General features: G+C 41.5%; 1 protein-coding gene across 1 annotated transcript in view; it reads right to left on the minus strand.

The window, feature by feature from the left end:
• Positions 1–19,636, minus strand: part of LOC126184407 (CLIP-associating protein 1-A-like) — a 378,388-nt gene that overhangs the window by 330,822 nt on the left and 27,930 nt on the right. Inside the window, 2 exon segments of the mRNA XM_049926791.1 lie at positions 17,139–17,215; positions 17,496–17,672. Coding sequence (XP_049782748.1) covers positions 17,139–17,215; positions 17,496–17,672 — 254 coding nt within the window.

Below are 19,636 nucleotides of genomic sequence, written 5' to 3' on the forward strand. Positions count from 1 at the left end.
ACGGATGTGCTCAAGTGCACGAGATAGGACCACCAGCTGTGCAGTGAATACACTACAGCCATTGGGTAAGGAATGCTGTTCAATATGGCTACTGTGAATGTAGACGAAGGCAACATGACCATCAGCCATCGAGCCATTGGTGAAACACCACTTCACAGCCCCAGAACACTTCAAGAATCGATAGGAAGTGACAGCAGAGAGCCACAGGGTTAACGGAGTCCTTATGGTCACACGAAAGGTCCAGGCGAAGCTTCAGCCTAGGGCTACACCATTGAGGTGTACATGAATGGACCTCGAGGAGAGGTGGTAAAGGCAAGAGCTCCAGTTCAGTGAGAAGCGATCGCACACGAACCGCCATCGTTAGCCCTGATCTGGACCGCCTATGCAGGAGGTGAACCGTCGTGGTGGTGAAAATAGGACAGTAACTAGGATGTTCAGGAGAGCTATGAATGTGTGCAACGTAACTGGCGAGCAGTTGTGCAAATCGAATCTTCAATGGAGGGACTCCAGCTTCCACCAGTACGCTGATCACCAGACTCGCCCTAAAAGCTCCTGTCACTAGGAAAACTCCGCAATGGTGTAAAGGGTCGAGCAACTGCAATTCTGTGGGTGTCGCTGAACCATAAATCACACTCCCATAGTCAAGGCGGGATTGAACATGGGCTCTGTAGAGCTGCAGCAGCATGGAGCGATCTGCACCCCAGTAGGTGTTGCTCAGGCAGCGTAGGGCCTGCTGGCTGCCAACACTTCCATTTAAGCTGACGAAAATGAGGAAACCAAGTCAAACGAGTGTCAAAAACCAGACCTAAGAATCGATACTCTCGATGACTGTTAGTGGATCGTCATTAAGGGAAAGTTTTGGTTCTGGATGAATGGTACGATGCTGACAGAAATGCATGACACACGTCTTCATGACTGAAAACTGGAAGCCATGGGCTAGATCCCAGGACTGCGCCCTGTGGATGCCTCCCTGTAAGTACCACTCAGCAACACCTGTACTGGTGGAGCAGTACGAAATGCAGAAGTCGTCTGCATACAGAGAATGTGAGACAGATGGCCCTACAGCTGCTGCTAGACCGTTAATGGCCACTAAAAATAGACACACACTCAATACAGAGCCCTGCGGGACTCCATTCTCCTGGATATGGGGGGAACTATGAGAGGCACCAAGTTGGACACGGAAAGTACGGAGCGACAGTAAATTTTGGATAAAAATCGGGAGCGGGCCTTGGAGACCCCACTCCTATAATCTGGCAAGGATATGATGTTGCCAGGTGGTGTCTTACACATTTCGTAAATCAAAAGAGACGGCACTCCGGTGTTGGCATCTGGAAAAGCCTGTTCAGATGGCAGACTCGAGGGACACAAGATTATCAGTGGTAGAAAGACCCTGGCGGAAGCCGCTCTGACATGGAGCCAGTAGGCCACGTGACTAACCGCCGACACACCATACGTTCCAGCAGCATGGAAAGAACATTGGTGAGACTGTTGGGCTAATAGCTATCCACATCAAGCGGATTTTTACTGGGTTTGAGCACTGGAATGATGGTGCTCTCCCGCCATTGCAATGAAAAGATGCCATCGCACCAGATCCGGTTGAAGATGATGAGGAGATGTCGCTTGTAGTCAGATGAGAGATGTTAAATCATCTGACTGTGGATCCGATCTGGCCCAGGAGCTGTGTTGGGGCAATGTGCAAGGGCACTGACGAGCTCCCACTCTGTAAATGGGGCGTTATAAGATTCACTGTGGCATGTAGTGAAAGAGAGGACTTTCCCTTCCAGCCGCTGCTTAAGAGTGCGAAAGTCTGGGGGGTAATTCTCCAATGCAGAGGCTCAAGCATGGTGCTCAGCAAAGTGCTCAGCAATCACGTTTGCGTCAGTAGAGAACATGTCATTTATGTTAACACCGGGAACATCTGCTGGGGGTGTGATACCCGGAAACACGTTTTATCTTTGCCCAGACTTGGGAAGGTGACATATGGCACCCAATGGTCGAGACGTATCTCTCCCAATACTCGTGCTTCTGTCATCCGACAGGTTGGCAAACGCGGGCATGGAGCTGTTTAAAGGCTATGAGATGCTCCTGGGAAGGGTGACCCACTGTAGAGCTCGCCAACGCTCCTGAATAGCTTCAGCGACTTTTGGTGACCACGAAGGGACTGCCTTTCCCGGGGGCACCCTAAAGAGCGAGGTATCACGCTTTCCGCCGCAGAAACAATTGTTGTAGTCACCTGCTCAACCATCACATCAACGTTACCACATTGGGGAGATTCAACAGTGGCAGCAGATGCGAAAGTTTCCCAGTCCGCCTTGTTTAATGCCCATCTGGGCATGCGTCCGTGGGCCTGACACCGGGGCAGTGACAGGAAGCGGTCACTACCACACAGGTTGTCATGTGCTCTCCAGTGGACAAATGGGAGAAGTCCTGGGCTTCAAATTGATAAATCAATGGCCGAATAACTGCCATGAGCCACACTTAAGTGTGTGGCGGCACCAGTGTTTAAGAGGCAGAAGTCGAACTGAGACAGTAAAGTTTCGACATCTCTGCCTCAGCCAGTAAGCATGGTGCCACGCAACAAGGGGTTATGAGAGTTAAAATCACCCAAAAGTAGGAAGGTTTAGGGAGTTGAGCAATCAATGCAGCCAATGTGTTCTGGGGTACTGCACCATCTGGAGGAAGATATACATTGCAGACAGTTATTCCCCACATTGTCCTTATCCTAACAGCGACAACTTCAAGAGGGGTTAGAAGGGGCACCGTTTCACTACCAAGTTTAGGACATAAACGCAAACTCCATCTGACACTCGATTATAGTCACTACGGTTCCTGTAATATCCCTTATAGCCATGGAGGGCAGGTGTCCGCATTTCTGGGAACCAGGTTTCCTGGAGGGCAATGCACAAAGCAGGTGTAAAGCTTAACAGCTGCCGTAGCTCAGCCAGGCAGTGGAAAAATTCGCCACAATTCCACTGGAGGATGACGTTATCATGAGACGTGGAACATTCAATGAGGCAGTTTATGCCTCAGAGTCACCTTCTGCCACCGACGTTTTGCCTGAGTAGTCTATATCCATTGTGTCTGAAGGTCCGGCGAGATCTAAGTCCTCAGCAGATGCCAGAATCTCCACCTCATCCTCAGACGCAGAACTTGTAGGGATTCTTTGATTCAGTCTCCGGGACTGAGGAGGACCATGAAGCCCTATGACCAGCTACCTGTGGCTGCTTCAGCCACTAGCAGGTGTCCACTTTGCCACTGGTAGGAACCTGGGAAGGTAGTGACCCAAGGGAGCCCTTCCTAGAGAGAGGAGCCGAAGAAGACTTATGCTTCTCTGGCTCAGAAGTGGGGACTGATGTCCCCAACGGTTGGGCGGGTGGGTGGGGGGGGATGTGCTGCTCCCGAAGTAGGTGGTGTGGGAGCAACCGCGAGGGAAATGCCCCCCACCATCAAGGGGGCAGATGTAGTCTTATGGCTCTGAGAGCTGACTGGAATTGATGCAACAGATGGGGCTTTAACAGTAGTTATAGGAGCGGCGTAAAATGTTGTTACACACACGGAATGGAGCCTTTCAAATTTCCTTTTAGCCTTAGTGTAGGTCAGTCAGTCCAGGGTCTTGTATTCCATTATTTTCCTTTCCTTCTCTAGGATCCTACAGCCCGGCGAGCAAGGGGAATGGTGCTCTCCGTAGTTGACACAGATGAAAGATGGGGCACATCGAATATCGGGATGGGATGAACGACCACAATCTCGACATATAAGGCTGGTGAAGTACAGTGGGAAGACCTATGGCCAAATGTCCAGCACTTATAGCACTGCATCGGGGGAGGGATATATGGCTTGACATCACAATGGTAGACCATCACCTTCACCTTCTCAGGTAATGTGTCACCCTCGAAAGCCAAGATGAAGACACCGGTGGTAACCTGATTATCCCTTGGACCCGGTGGACGTGCCGGACGAAATGGACACCTCGTCGCTCTAAGTTGGCACACAGCTCATCATCGGACCATAAAAGAAGATCCCTGGACCATATTTAAGCTCTTATGGGGTATGACAGTAACAGAAACATTCCCCAGTTTGTCACAAGCGAGTAATCCCCGTAACTTGGCAGAGGATGCTGTTTTTATCAAGACTGACCCAGACCACATTTTGGACAAGCCCTCCACCTCCCCAAACTTGTCCTCTAAATGCTCTACAAAGAACTGAGGGTTCATGGACACACAGGATTCCACATCAGCTCACGTACATACTAGGTACCAGAGAGAATAAGATTCGCTACCATCCTTAGCCTGGCATTCCTCCCATGGTGTGGCCTGGGAGGGGAATGATTTTGGGTCGTACTTCTGTGCATTGAATTGAGCCTGTGAACCCTTAGAGACTGCTGGTGTTTGACCACCAGCAAAAGATGATGTACTACGTTTCATCGCGTGTCAGCCGCCCTGATGCCACCCACTCTGACAAGGGGCCCTCCCCACAGGTTCCACCCAGCTGCAGCGAAAACCACCTGGCAGGATGGCCTTTGCCGGGTGTCCCAATGCCCCAGGGAGATGGGCATCTACCCTTTGACATACGTGGTGATTTAAGGGCGCAGGCATCAGCAGAGCGATCCCTGTGTGGTCAGGGGGCTACAACCAACAGGGTACATGGCGGCCCCACCACAACGGACTAGCTACCGTTCTGGATATGAGGTGCAAGGAAGTCCATGGTCATTGTCAGTGCAGAAAGCGACAGTGCATAGTGCATGGTGGAAAATGCACCCAGGAAGGTGTCCTCGCCCCAGAGATGGAGAACGAGGGGGACTGCAATGTGACAATGAGAAAGTGGGCTAAAGATCTCAATGCAAGGTGGACACGATGCACCATGTAAGGCGCCCTTCCCCCAATGGGCTCACTCTTTGGGAAAATTTAGAAGATGGAGGTCAAACCCTATTGGGTAGCATCACATAAAGACCGAAACGTGAGACTCCTTTTAGTTACCTCTTACGACAGGCAGGAATACCTCTGGCCTATTCTAACCACCGGACCCGCAGGGGGATTTCTCATTTGAGTTCCCAAAGCATCTACTTAACACTAGCATGTTGTTCGAACCTATGCGTAACACAGCAGTCCATCCCTGAACTACTTTGATGTCTTCCTTTTGTTTTCAACTCTTCCAGTGTTTCTCTATACCACAGATGCTTGTTACTACCAAATCAGTGCATGCATTGAGACCACACTAGGTGCAACGCCATGCTGATATGTGGGCTCTTACTGCCAAATTCTTTGTAAATTCGAGTCCAATTTGTAATCTGTAATTGCCACAATAAGATCACATAATCTCCCAACCTGGGAAGTCTTGTATCTTTTCCTTCTCTCCTTCTAGGTGCTTCACCTTTTTTTGTCAGGCAGTGTATTTTCACTGCAGATAGAGGTTCAAACCATCTGTTCCAGATAATTTTTTAAGAAAGATGTTGTAAAACATTGTATGTTATTTTACTTCACCTGTCACTTATGATTTTTTTTTTTATCTCATTGTCTTTTCTGGTGAGAAGTTCTCAACTCCAGTTAGGTGGAAGCTCATTTCAGTGCCTGTCACTTCCATCATCTTTTGGCAGTCAAGGTGACTTCTGTGTCATCCTTACATAGTTGGTACTAGGGATTGGCGTATCTGCTACCAGTGCCTTGGTGCAGCTGAGATGAAAAAGAGGGTAGGATCTGTAACTGAGCATGCTGGAAATGACATCAGTCTTCCACGTATACCCTTGCAACAGTACTAGGAGGGAACGGAGAGCACCCAAGCACAAAGTACACAGAGACAAAACAGTGCCATCTCCATACAAGAAGATGATGCAAGTGGTGTTCTTGTAAACAGCACACTTTTTTTGAGATATCATCAAGCTGCAGACCTGAGAACTTTGTATTACAGGTTTATAAATCTCCCTAAAACTTTTATGGAGTGGCTAAAATTTTCATCAATTATTATGGCACACCTTGGGTACGGTGTGTTAACTGTAAGATGGCAGAGTTGCGAGGGGAGTGCGGGGAGAGAAGGAGACAAGCATTGACTGGCGAGGGGAGAGGAGCCGTTAGGGAGGGGACAAGGTGCGTCTACCAGTTGCAGTGCTGGCACTACAAATTGCGCGTCATGCCTACACAAAAGCAGATGAAAGGCTTGGAAGTAAAACTCACTTTAAATGTTGTTTGTAAACGAAACTGAAATCGTCATGTACATTAAAATATATAATGTGTGTATGTTTGTCTACTATGCGCTCCCCCATGTAGTGACACCAACGACACACTCTTCACGTAAGTCACCCTTCCTCTGCCAACATTTATTAAACGTTATATTATTATCGATCCACGATTCATCAAGATAAAATATTTTCTGCCTGCTTCCCTGAAGTTCTTCATGTCAACAATGAAACAAGATCGCCGGTGCACAATGTCTGGACGTTCTAACAACACATTCCTCTTATTTTCCACCTTACGCCATATGAATCCCATAGACAAAAGTACTTTTCTCAGCGAGACAATGCTCCACTTCCAGCCTATTTTGTCGTGCAAAACTGGAAGCAGTGTCCACAGGCTCGGCACAATCTTCCGCACTGAATAAAATTCTGCTATCGTGTCATGAATGACACGCTGGTTGAAATCATCGATCATTACTTCGATTACTTCTTTTCCTAAGTTAAAAGAGAGAGAAAGATTTATAAGAAAATGCCTTCTGCACTGCAGGTATTTTTTTGAATTTTGGAAATGTACTGTAATATGAATGTGTTTCGAAATAATACAGTAACCAGTGGTGTTTCCATACAAAGAAATACAGTAGCAAGGAAAAATGAAATATAAGGTAATTCGGACGAATTAGGGAGCTCCTTCAAAGTGATCGTGAACAAAAGATCTGAAATGGAAACTCACCTTTTCTTGCCAGGCATTTGTGGTGATACGCCAGGAGGATTCTTGGAAAACTGTTTGAATCTTCCAATGCTACGCATGCTTTGTCCTGTGTATGTAGCAGCTCTCACTGAAGATTTGTAAATGGGGTGAAGCAATTTTTTCTGCTCCCTTTCGCAGCATTCAATCAAACGCAATATAATTTTGCGAGCATCGCTACGTAATACTGGTTTACTTCTAACTGTAGGCCTACCGGTAGGGGTTGTTGGCGACTCCCAAGATGGGCCAGCAACTGCCTCTTCACTCATTTTGATAATGTTTAGCACAACTGCACAATAAAAACATGCAGAACAGTACAGCACAAAGCAATAATGAAGCAGACGACAATGGCTACCTTGTACAACACAGTCAGCTACGTAATGTTGGCAGCAGTCGAAGCTGCGTGCCTACCGAAGCCTCCCGACGTTTACCGACTTCTACCGATTCAGGACTAGAGAGAGGTCTGCCATCTAAAAGTTTACACTCTGTACATATGTGCCAGTGAACTGAAGTTCTATTTGAAGTTCTTAGTTCTGCCAATGAGTCCAAATGGAAACTACAACTTGTATCCTGCTTCACATGCTGACTCAATTCCTAGCTCAATTAACTTACGATTCTTGTCTGGTGCTATAAATATACCACCTCCCAATTCATGGAGATTTTCGGCACTGTAGACAGAATATTCATTAGGAAATCACACTTCAAGGACACAAAAGCACCTGGCAGAGGCCCTTGCTTTGATCAGTAAATGTATACAAGTGAAGAAAAGCAACTGTGCATAAGAACTTCAACCCTTTCAGACCTGATTTTTTATTTACTTGTAAAAAAAGGTCTGACACCATTTTTACATTCCGGTGAGTCTCCTGACAATATTTTTCTAAGAAAAAATTTCGTATGATCTCTACTTTTCTAAATATTTAATGTACACAAATGTGTTCATCAGGTCTCGAGCTTCATGTCATACATTAAGGAGGTTAACAGTACGGATCAATTATGCCACTCTTTATTTCACATTAAAACAGAGGAAACAATAAAAATAATTACATATTACATTCTTGTTTAAACAACAATGGTCAACACCTGATTTTAAGGTTTAGTATGAAACTGCAAAAAACAATTTCTGTCCTTTTGGAGACACAAATGTACTGAATTCTTCAACGCCCTGTACATTTTGGAAATTTGCACCGACTTGGACCTCCTACATCATGCAAAGGCAAATGGTCAATGGAATCAAAATGCATCTCTGTAGCTGGCCGTAATTCTCCTCTTTTTCTTGGTATGACTCTCATGTCTGAAGCCAGTCCTTCATAATACAGACGCCCCCTCTTCGTTCCAGTCACATTCTTTTGGCACAGTATCAATCCATCTGCTACTCTGATATGAAAGAAAAGAAGGTCCATTTGCTGCTTCTTTGCGATAGACAGGTTGTATGCATCTCGTCTGTATTCCAACCAACTTTGCACGATGGCAAAGTCAACAGCGTGAAAAATCATACACAAAGGCCATTTTCTAGATCTGATGAAAACTCTGTAGTAGCTTATCAATTGATCAAATAGATCCACATCACCCATTGCATGATTATATCTTCTCACTATTTCAGGTCTTTCTGCTTTCACATATTTATGGTGCTTTTTGTCCCAACGCTCGACTTCATCCACTGAGCCTTTACCAACAAAGCTTGAACACAATACAACTGGCCTATTGTCTAACCACTTACACATGGTAATGTCATCAGCGCTAGTGATTTATTCACAGTAACCTCTGGTTTGTTTCATTATTGTTTTATCATCTGAGAAAGGCAAGTGCTTTCCAAATCTGTTTTGATGGACAGTACCTGCTGCATTGATGCCTTGAGATTTCAGAACTTGAAACAGATGATAAGATGAAAAGAAGTTGTCAAAGTATAATTTATGACCTTTACCTTTTGAGAGTGGAACAGAAAATCCTAAAACAACAGCAGGACCTAATCAAAATTTTTTACAGCATGTGGTATTTAGTTCAGTTGTAGTACCTTGATACAAAAGGAAATCATGCACTATTCCACTCTTTCCACACAACATGAAGACTTTGATTCCCCATGGACTTGGTTTCTCCTTGACATACTGCTTTGCAGAAAACTTCCCAGTGAAAGGAATAATTCCTTTGTCCACACAAACATTCTCTTCTATAGGAAGTTCACTGCTGCGTTTTCGAATGGCTGTGTAAACTGGCCTGACTTTGTAAAATTTATCTTTATTTTCAGGCGGCTTCTCCAGATTGTTCACCAAGTGTAAAGTTGTTTGTAATTCTAAAAATCTGTCTTGTGACATGTTTTCCCAAAACACATTTACCTTCAGGCTTATATCCGAATACATTCGTAACCTGGGAAATTTCAAAGCACCAGTCAGTATATGCAAACCAAATAGCACCTCTAGTTCTTGAGTTGTTGTCTGCTTGAATGAGGATTTGCCTTGATGTAATGCATAAATATTAGTATGTGCTGTCATGCTAGTGAACAAATCATCAGGTATATATCTTTTGAAGTATTGTATTGGAGAACACAAGACAGATTCTTCAAAATTTGGAGCTTTGTATGTTTCTGCCATGGTACTTAGAGGCTTGTGTTTCCATTTTATGGATTCTTTAGGTGTCATCATTATGTTGTCACACAGGTTATTCAATTCTGGGTTGTTTTCATTGCATAAAAAGTTCATTTCATCATCCACCACGTCTCTGTCACCTTCATCTTCAGGTATGGTGTTTCTACACACATAATTCACGCCCACTTTATCTGCTCCAACACGTTTCACTATTTGTGGAGCTTGCCTTTCAATAAGTGGTACACTGTCATCCTCATCTCCACTCAAACTAATGTCAGAAACTTCACCATTTTCAATTATGTCACTAATCAAGTCCCAATCTTTCTCCACAGAAAGATATTCCTTATCCATATTTGTAAATTAAAAGCCAGAAATATAAAATAAAATCATGTGTAGTGGTCAGTTATTCTCCTCCTTGCTGCTGGTACTGAAATTACTGAAAAAAATTACCACACATAGCTACCATCGCCATGCAAATACATCTGAGGCAAATTTTAGGTTACGTTTCCTATTTTACACCATTAAGGACCTGTTGTGCACAAATGTGTACAGTAAATTTACCTGATACATAACACAAATATGAACTGAATGAAACTGCTGAAAATTCCACTGAAAGAAAGTCTAATGTTTCCAAAAGAAGGAAACCACACAAAAAATTCATTAACAAAATCCACAATGTGACTATTACAGCAATAAAGTCAACGAGTAATGGCTTGACACAGAGAGACAACACCAGAGAGTATATTTTACTATGTACTTCACTGACTGCTCACAAGAGAGCAGCAGCTGCTGGAGCATGGCTAAAATAAACCAACATAAATGTGCACAGTGAGTTTTGATGCACCTGACATTTCTTGTCAGCGAAATATTAGTGAACAAACTTTATGTACACAATTGTGACCACCAGGTCTGAAAGGGTTAATAATCTGGCTTTAAAAGTAACTTCCTTTAGTCTGTCCAAATATAAAGGATATGGTCATCTTTAGTAGATACGGAACTGATCTGATCCACTCTTGGGTGCAACACTACTTTCTGCCACATATAGTTTGGCATGACTGATATTTGCTCAGATCCATAATGGTTTTGATGCCTATGAACAGCTAGGCAAGTATGCTGGTTGGTAATGGTCAACAATGACAATGACTGTGGAATACAAAGAACTTCTACAAATATTAAACCAGAAAAAAAGTGTTACCTAACTTAAAAGTGGTGACTCACCAAAACCACAGTCAAGGTGAAATCTGGCAAATGATATAGACAACAAAAGCATGCTATGTTTGTTGTTCTTTCTGTGTCTCAGCCTAGTCACATTTATAGACACATTAATCTGTTGAAAATATACAAATCAGTGTTCTCCATCCACTTCTTTCGACATCCTACCAACTGTTTCAATGATTGGCTTAGAAAATCCATTTATGGAGCTATTCAAGAATGTCATGGTCTTACATCTTCGTTCTAAAGACTGCAAAAGACAACTATCAGATGATGCATACCTGGAATAGAGGCATCTCCAATAGCATGAGGTTATCATGCAAGGAGTCCTATCATCTGGACTCACATTGGAAGCAACTGAGAAAATACCTTAATTATTATCCACATCATGCGATAATTCATCATATGGACTTCTTAATATGACCACTGACAACAATTCTTTAGCAATTCACGCAGTAAAGCTGAGTCAAAGTGTGAAAGCCTCTGCAGTGTAGCTGAACACACATAACGTGACACATCCAGTCATGCACATTGTTCAAAAAGTCATTTTCCTGTACATAGGCCAATTCACCCTATTGGGTGCCTATTTTAGAGCAACCCTTTCAGCAAATCTGTCTCATATCTGAATTATTCTGATGTAGTGGTTAATCAAGTGAAGTTTATCTCCTACTTCATATTAAACAGTGTCCATAATGCAGAACAACAAACACATCCGCTCAGTGTTTCAGAAGGAAAGGCCAATATTATGGTAGAATGGCCATTTGAAGCACAGACGTTCATGCAGACATTTGTTAAATTTTGAATTCTTCTCACTAGATATTTTGATTGAATGAACAACGAGAAACAATTGCTCACTTAACCACCCAATACATTTCTGTTGAGTAATTTACTCAAGAGCACTGTTTTAACATTTAAAGTTTACAAACTTTTTTATTATTTATATTTTAAACTGTCAGTCTTGGAAACAGCCTGTCAAATGTGTGTATGCTTAAAGTTTACAATAAACTTTAAATAATTCACAATAAAAGAACAAAAAGCAACTATCACCTTCAGTGTACTTTTCTACTCTCAGTACATGTCACAAAACTCGTCTCGCTGCTTCACTATGCACCTTTATGAGGGTAGTAGTTATAATGATGCAACCTAACACTTTATCTCGCACAAAGCATCTCACTGATAAACAGAAAGTATCTGATATGAAATAGTAATAAACATAAGAAAATTGTTTGATGATGATGATAAAAATTTTCAAGCATTTACCTCAGGAACCATTAAATATACAGCACATGTTTATAAAAACATTTTTGCTGCAAAGGACTATTTATGTTATCTCCTTGAAAATTTATCTTCTCTCCTGATAAATGTGCCATCTACTGTATTCATAAGATTTAATTATACCTTCTATCTATATAGTGGTGATGCCGCCTTTCTCGACAATAGTGCACCACATGTCCCGGACATCCACAGTGGAAACATACTGGTTGGTTATCCTGGATCCTCTGGATGTCAGTCTTCCTTGGTGCCCAAACAGGTTTCTCATGTGGAATTGTAGGAATGTAACTCCACCTGGATCTAGACTTTTTCATCGTTTTAAAGGGAAATAAAGGACAAGAAATTGGGTTCAATGTCTGTTCCACTTCCTCCCTTATGACCTCTTGAAGCGTCTCTGTTTTTTGCTCGCCATGCAATGCAAGTGCCTTCTGAACTTCCTCTCTCACTATCTGGCGAAGAACACTTGTGAAATCAGTTGCTTCCTCCATCACAGACATTGATACGACATTTGGAAGCCGTTCAAACTTTTTGTGTGTAATTCTTTTTGGATGCATTGTCTTGATATACTGGGACCATTTTATGAAGTCGTCTGCTGTCGAAATCTCCTTCAGGATTACAGCTTGATACATGTCCTCAGCAACACCCTTTATGAAATGTGCAACCTTATCTTCCTCCTTTATTCTAGGATCCACCATTTTACACAGCTCCAAGACGTCTTGAATGCAGGATGCTGTAGTTTCTCCTGAACGCTGTGACCTGCACTTTAATTTATCTTCAGCCTTCCACTTCTGTCATTGAGTATTGCCGAAATAATTGCGCAGTTCCACCTGGAATACTTCCCAGCTTGTGAACTACTCCTCGTTGTTTTCATGCCATTGCTTGGCAGTGCCCTCCAAGTAGAAAAATACCTTAGCCAAACACACGGTGTCATCCCATTTGTTAAATATGACTATATGCTCATAAACCTTCAGCCACTTGTTTGGATCTTGGCCATCATCACCAGAGAACCCGGAAGGATGTCTCATGTGGTGGCACACAGTTGCTGTCATCATAACGTCTTCTTCTTCTGTCTCCAATACATTGCGGTCTGTTGAATATGGCTCCAACTCAGGTTTCTCGCCACAAACGGTGGCTCTGTCGTGACCTGATGGGAGCCACTGTGTTGTCGATGATGTGCACTATGACAAGTTCCAATACCCAGAGTCTCCACCAGAATAATGTCATGTAGAAGAAGGTGTAATTAGATGAATGACGAAGACTAACTTCACTTAACGAAGGTATATTCAGCACTTGCACATACAAGAGTGCGGAGCGAACTGCCTTCGGCCAGAACACATAGAGTATATACACAGCTACAGAACAATCCAGTACAACGATTCTTGACATTTGAAGATACTTCTAGAATATACTCGAACCGCATATAGAAATTAAAATTGTACAGTGCAGGTGATTTTTGAACTCACGACCCTCCATGCAACAGTTTAGTATCATAACCACTACACCACGGGGCTTCTCAGCTTCTTCTCCGACAATATGATCACCATAGTGATACACTACAGACAAGCTACAGAGAATGTTATTGAAATATGTGTAACAACTAGGTTGGATACTACAGCCATAGGAATTTGAGAAAGAATGAATATTCAGGTAAAACAAAACAAATTACTGTAATGCAATTGTGGATAGCACACGAGCAGGTCTCAGGCAACAACAGCTGGTCAGACAGTTGGTGCCAGTCTGTGTCAAGCTGAGCATAGAAACTGATAGCTCACATTCCATTCCATTTCATTCCCTTTGTCAGCAACTACTTTTAAAAAAGTAGTGTCTGCAACATCGTATAGCCTAAAAGAAAATTTTTAGTTTTATTATAGATGTGGAATATGCTACAAATTGTTTGTATGAAAGGTAAATGAAGAAGCACAGTATTTTGACCCATCACCTTCACTGGGGTTACTGCTTAAAACACCCAAAACAACATGTGAAAGACAAGACCAGTGTGGGCGTGTGTTTTCACCTGACTTACACACCAATGGATTGTTTCTCATTGTCTATGCCTGAGAATAAAAATTAAAAGCAACAGACTAATCAATACAGTGGGCCAATAATAGTCAAGGAAGATAACGCAAGTTGAGAGTGAACAGTGTATGGGGTAAAGTGGATGACAAAAAATTGAGATTATTTACTCATTTTTCGTGGTAACTAATTCACATGTACCTTGTGAAAAAGCCAACAATAAGTAACTACTGGTCAAAACATCTGCACTGCATAATCCCTTTCCTGCAATGATGATAAGCTATGTTAGTTCAAAGCAATTTTGCTGAACTTGCTGCTCAATAACAATGACAAATTATTTCTCATAATCATTTTAAAATTTGCTCATTTTTTTGTCATTTGAATTCTTATGTCATCCTCTTCATTTACTCCCTATGGATATTTGACAGTTAATGAAAGTATGTGTGGTTTGAAATGACAAACTGATTTTTCAGTGTAAATGACTAGCACACAACAGAGAAGTACAGCATAAAAATGCTTAGTGCTTGTGATCTTTTGACTGGGTATGTACTTACAATGGAGGCATCCGCAGGGAAAAGGGCAGAGGAGCCAGCTGTATGGCACTTTTTAATACATTATTAGAGTAGTACCATGACAGACACTAAGTCACATAAATGTACTGCTATTATATTTCACCTGCTGTATTTGATTATCTATGTGCATATACGATAAAATCAGTAGGCACTTGCATGACTAACAGGAAAGATCTTCCACAATTTACAGTTGTCAAGCTCAGACTCTAAAAACGACCATTTCTGAGAGAAGGGAGTATCTCCTCTGCCTGGAATGAAAGGACACAAGTGATGTTCTGATATTCTCAAAATGCCACCTTGCTTCAACAACAGAAGTAAATGTGTGCTCACAAGGATACTTAGTGACATAAAGAAGCAGACAATGTTTTGAACATAAAATTCATAAAATTCACACAGTGGATCCAATCACATCTAATGATTGTTTTCTATCCTTTAAAGAGCAATCAATCCAAATGGTGGAAGAATTCTCCTTTCAGTTATTTGTTGGGTATCATTCAGAGCATATAAGAGAACAAGAAAACAGGCACTAAGTCACTGGCAGATTTTTGCCAAGAAAATACCACATAGCAGGAACAAATTGCATCTGACACTTCTGTAAAATATGTGTCAGCCTCATTAAGAGCCAGGCGGAGGAGTGTATCGAAAAGAAATGTTTTTTTCTGTGTATGTACCAATGTTTCAAAACATTTCACACTGAGAAAAATTTAATGCAGTTGGTACAAGTTTTCTTTCTGAATAAAGTCTTAATAGTAAAATGAGTCTTAAGTCTGCTATCTATAAAATATTACAATAATATCCCCAGGAGTAACGAGACCATTTCTGAACGTTTCACCTGACACTTTGTACAAAAATATAGCATTCACTATTACAGAACTATGATTTTTGAAAAATTTGCTTACAATCAGCTGTCCAGCTACCTTTGTCCAGGGTGCTTGAGAAGATTGAGGTAGTTCAACATTCGGTGTCAAAATGCTGGACTTTCATCCCTCTTACCACCAGCCTCCTCCAGAGCAGGTGTGCTCCAAGCAAAATATTAATGTGAATCTCTGCAGTCCCTGCTTCTGCTAAGATAGTAATTTGGAAAGTGCAATAATGCCTTGGAGAAATGTCAGTATGTAGTCTGAGCACCTGGATGTGATTGAGAAGGGTCACATCATGAGCCTGCACAAAGCTGGTTAGTCCCTTAGGTGTTGGAGTAGGAAATGAGATAATGCCCCCCCCCCCCCCCATTCATAGTGAGTGAATGATTGTGTGTGTGTGTGTGTGTGTGTGTGTGTGTGTGTGTGTGTGTGTGTGCCACAACACCCAGAGATGACAGGACAGGGGATTGTGCTAAGTATTACACTGTTCACACTACTCTCCACATTGACTCTTCCAAACTATCAACCATCTCAGAATACACTGGAATGGTGCTGTTACATAATCATGCACAGATACACATTGGCAACATGATGTATTCACCAATAAATTATACACCTAGGCAACATTGACTAGCAAATCCTTATACTATAGTACCCATGTTAACACTAAACAACACCATTTATTGTCGTTCCTCACATCACTTTTAAGAGCTGGTTTTATAACATGGGGTGCAACTGCCTACAGTGCGTGTACCCATACTACTTTTAATACCTCACCTAGACACCAAAATGGGCACAGAAGAGGTTGGAAGGGCACCAAGAACTCCAGCGCACAACAAAATCACTGGTGCTCACAGAGTGGTGTATTAAAGAGCCACATGCTAAGCAGCACTGCCAGTACTGTGCTTCAACTTCTATTTGGTGTTGCTTGGCAATGTTTAAGGTTAGCTTGACAATGAACTTCAACAATGGATGTGGTCAGCTTGGTTCTACCCTTAACATTAATGAACAAGAATTTTGGTTTACCAACAAATTCCTGTTTTCAATTAGCGTTATTCTGCAACCAGTCAAGGGCTGTTCTTGTATAATTACAAAATAAAGTGTGGACCACCACAGAGGCAAATGTATTTATTTCAAGTTCCCATGCCACAACTTGGAATGCTACAACTAATCAAGAGACTGTCCAAGAACTTTAATTACCGCTCTATGCCTTGCAGCACCAGTTATCTTTCCCCATAAGAGTATTAAGGGTATGGACAAATCATTTGATATCTTGGAAATATGTAAGGCTATTCAAACAATTCATGATAGATTAACACAGTATGCCTTGAGACCCAACAAGCTATTTGCAAAGTAGGAGTTAATAAAATGGTTCAAATGGCTCTGAGCACTATGGGACTTAACATCTGATGTCATCAGTCCCCTAGACTTAGAACTACTTAAACCTAACTAACCAAAGGACATCACACACATCCATGCCAGAGGCAGGATTTGAACCTGCGACCGTTGCAGCAGCGCAGTTCCACACTGAAGCGCCTAGAACCGCTCGGCCACAGCAGTCGGCGTTAGGAGTTAATACATCTACTTAAAACAAGACCAATTCACTGCACCAAAAACAACAAGACTATTCTCTCCCCCTCCACCACCAACCCCGGAAGAGTTTAAATTCTGGACAAAGTAAGTGTGAGACATACTTAAAATTAAGTATTATGATCTTACCTTCTGCTCCACAGGCCGAGGCAAGCAATCCACCTTCATTTTTTATTTCGTCAAACTTCGAAAAAAGGGTTGCAATCCTAAAAAAAAAAAAAAAAAAAAAAAAAATAGAGAGAGAGTACACGTAGTAGTGTTAATAGATAGACAACAATTCTGCATGTATTTTTTAACTACACCAAAAAAACTCAAATTGATGTGATTCACAATAATAATACATTCGTTGACTACAACACAATTTAAACCTTTTCAGAAATATAATTTATTATCCTGGACTTCACACGTACAGAATATTCAACGTCTAATCAGCTGTATTTAGGAACTGAAAACAATGTACACATAGTCAACAGAATAAAAACTTACTTTCTATCTTTTGCACTACAGCGATGTTGGATATCTTGTCGAAATTTTTCCCCTACATGTCGATATATTTCAGTCGATGTATTAAAAGCTGCATCTCTCACGGATGGAAGTGGATCATGCAGAAGTTTCAAAATGCTTGGAACATGTTTCGACAAGCCAAGGTTTGAAGGTCCATGCCTTGGAAACAAGAAGCAACAATCACCCAAAAGAATTATATATTGTACAACATATTTATTTCACACAAACTGTAAATAACCTCCACTTCAACATAAATTCTTCTTGGAAACAAGAAGCAACAATCACCCAAAAGAATTATATATTGTACAACATTTTTATTTCACACAAACTGTAAATAACCTCACTTCAACATAAATTCTTCAAAAATGGAAATTAGTTACACTTTGCAGTTAAGATGGCTAACTGTAATTTGGATATTGGAAATTAAAAAAATTACATACATGGATGTGATTTTCTATTAACATTCAGCATCTGAAAACAATCAAATTCAGTTTACATCAGTTGTTGACAGCACCTATAATTAGTTGCTTCACTCACAGCTTGGTATCATCCGTGAAATTTGTTAACTGATTTCATCTACCTGTAGGTTTCACACATTTCTGTCCAGTTTATGAACAAGTTTAAATTTTGAGAAATCAGTTGCTAGATCGCAAATTACTTCAACATTTTGATCTTCTTAAGCTACATAATTTCTATTCTTAAGAAAATAACAATTGCAGTCACCACAAATGAAGCGAGTCCCAATCGACCATAGATATCTAGTTTTTAGTATCCATTGGCACAGATAGTGAACAGTTTTGCCTCTACGATTTTGCAGTGCCAGTGTTATTTCGATGATGATGCACTGCAACGACGACAGCCGTTACTAAACACATCAGACAAATTCATAATTGTGAATAATGACCACCATCAGCTGTAGAATGGAATTATGACAATAAAAATTTGTGCAGCACTGGGACTCGAACCCGGATTTCCCGCTTATCATGAGTGGTCACCTTACAATTTGGCTATCCATACATTACTCACAGCCAGACTCAAACTTCCACAAGTCATCAACCATACGTCTACGATCTGCACTCGCACATCCAGGTTGAGTCTGGTTGCGAGTCGTGTATGGATAGCCAAATGGTAAGGCGACTGCTCGCAATAAGTGGGAAATCTGGGTTCGAGTCCTGGTCCTGCACAAATTTTCATTGTTATCATTCCATTCTACAGATGATTGTGGTCATTATTCACAACTGCGAATTCATCTGATAAGTTTGACTCTAGTTTTAGTTCCAACAGCAAGTCTAACCTGTTACACCAAATGTGGTGTCTTCTTTCCTTCCATATTATATCCTACACATTAGAAATGTCAGTGTCAATTAATCCAGTTGACACTACAGCCCACAACCATGACAAATGGTAATTAAATCAAACATTCACTTCATAGGGAAATTGCTGATTATGATTTTATACACCAGACGGATGAATTTCTTCACATGATACAGCTATCACGCAAAGTGATTATTTCAGTCTTGTATTGGCATAATAATACATTTTTGGTCCCAATAAATCAAATTATTGCAATAAGATTATGCTAAAAGTTACAAATGAATCACTGCAATGGACTGATTGATGTGAAACTCATATTTGGTAGTAAAGTTTCAAATAACTGTAACTTAATGGAAAGAAACTTGTGCACTGATGCAATTTTTCCAAAACAAAAAATCTGCCCATTAGACTAAAGAAACTGCTTCAATATTTTTCTGAGAGCTGCTTAATAGCTCAAACTTTCCCTAGACAAATAGTTTAGTCTTCACAAAGGAAGCAGCTAATCAGGTGCACATGGAGGTTTTTTAGGCTAGGCAGAAGGCGAGGTTCTCTGATTAACACTCACCAGACAACTCGGATAGCTAAATCAGACTGTGTTCAAAGTGAAGACACTTCCACTATCAAAATTTTATTAGTGAATTCTCAAAGCATTTGTAACAAAGTTTCCAAATTTACTACCCTCCAGGAAACTAGTCACGCTCAAATTATTCTCTGCACTGAGAGATGACTGAAACCCCAAGTATGAATGTCTGAGATAGTTAGTGATTCTTGGAACGTATGAGGGCTATCCACAAAGTACATTACGTTTT

The sequence above is a fragment of the Schistocerca cancellata genome, chromosome 4 (assembly GCF_023864275.1).
Source record: "Schistocerca cancellata isolate TAMUIC-IGC-003103 chromosome 4, iqSchCanc2.1, whole genome shotgun sequence".
NCBI classification, from domain to species: Eukaryota; Metazoa; Arthropoda; class Insecta; order Orthoptera; family Acrididae; genus Schistocerca; species Schistocerca cancellata.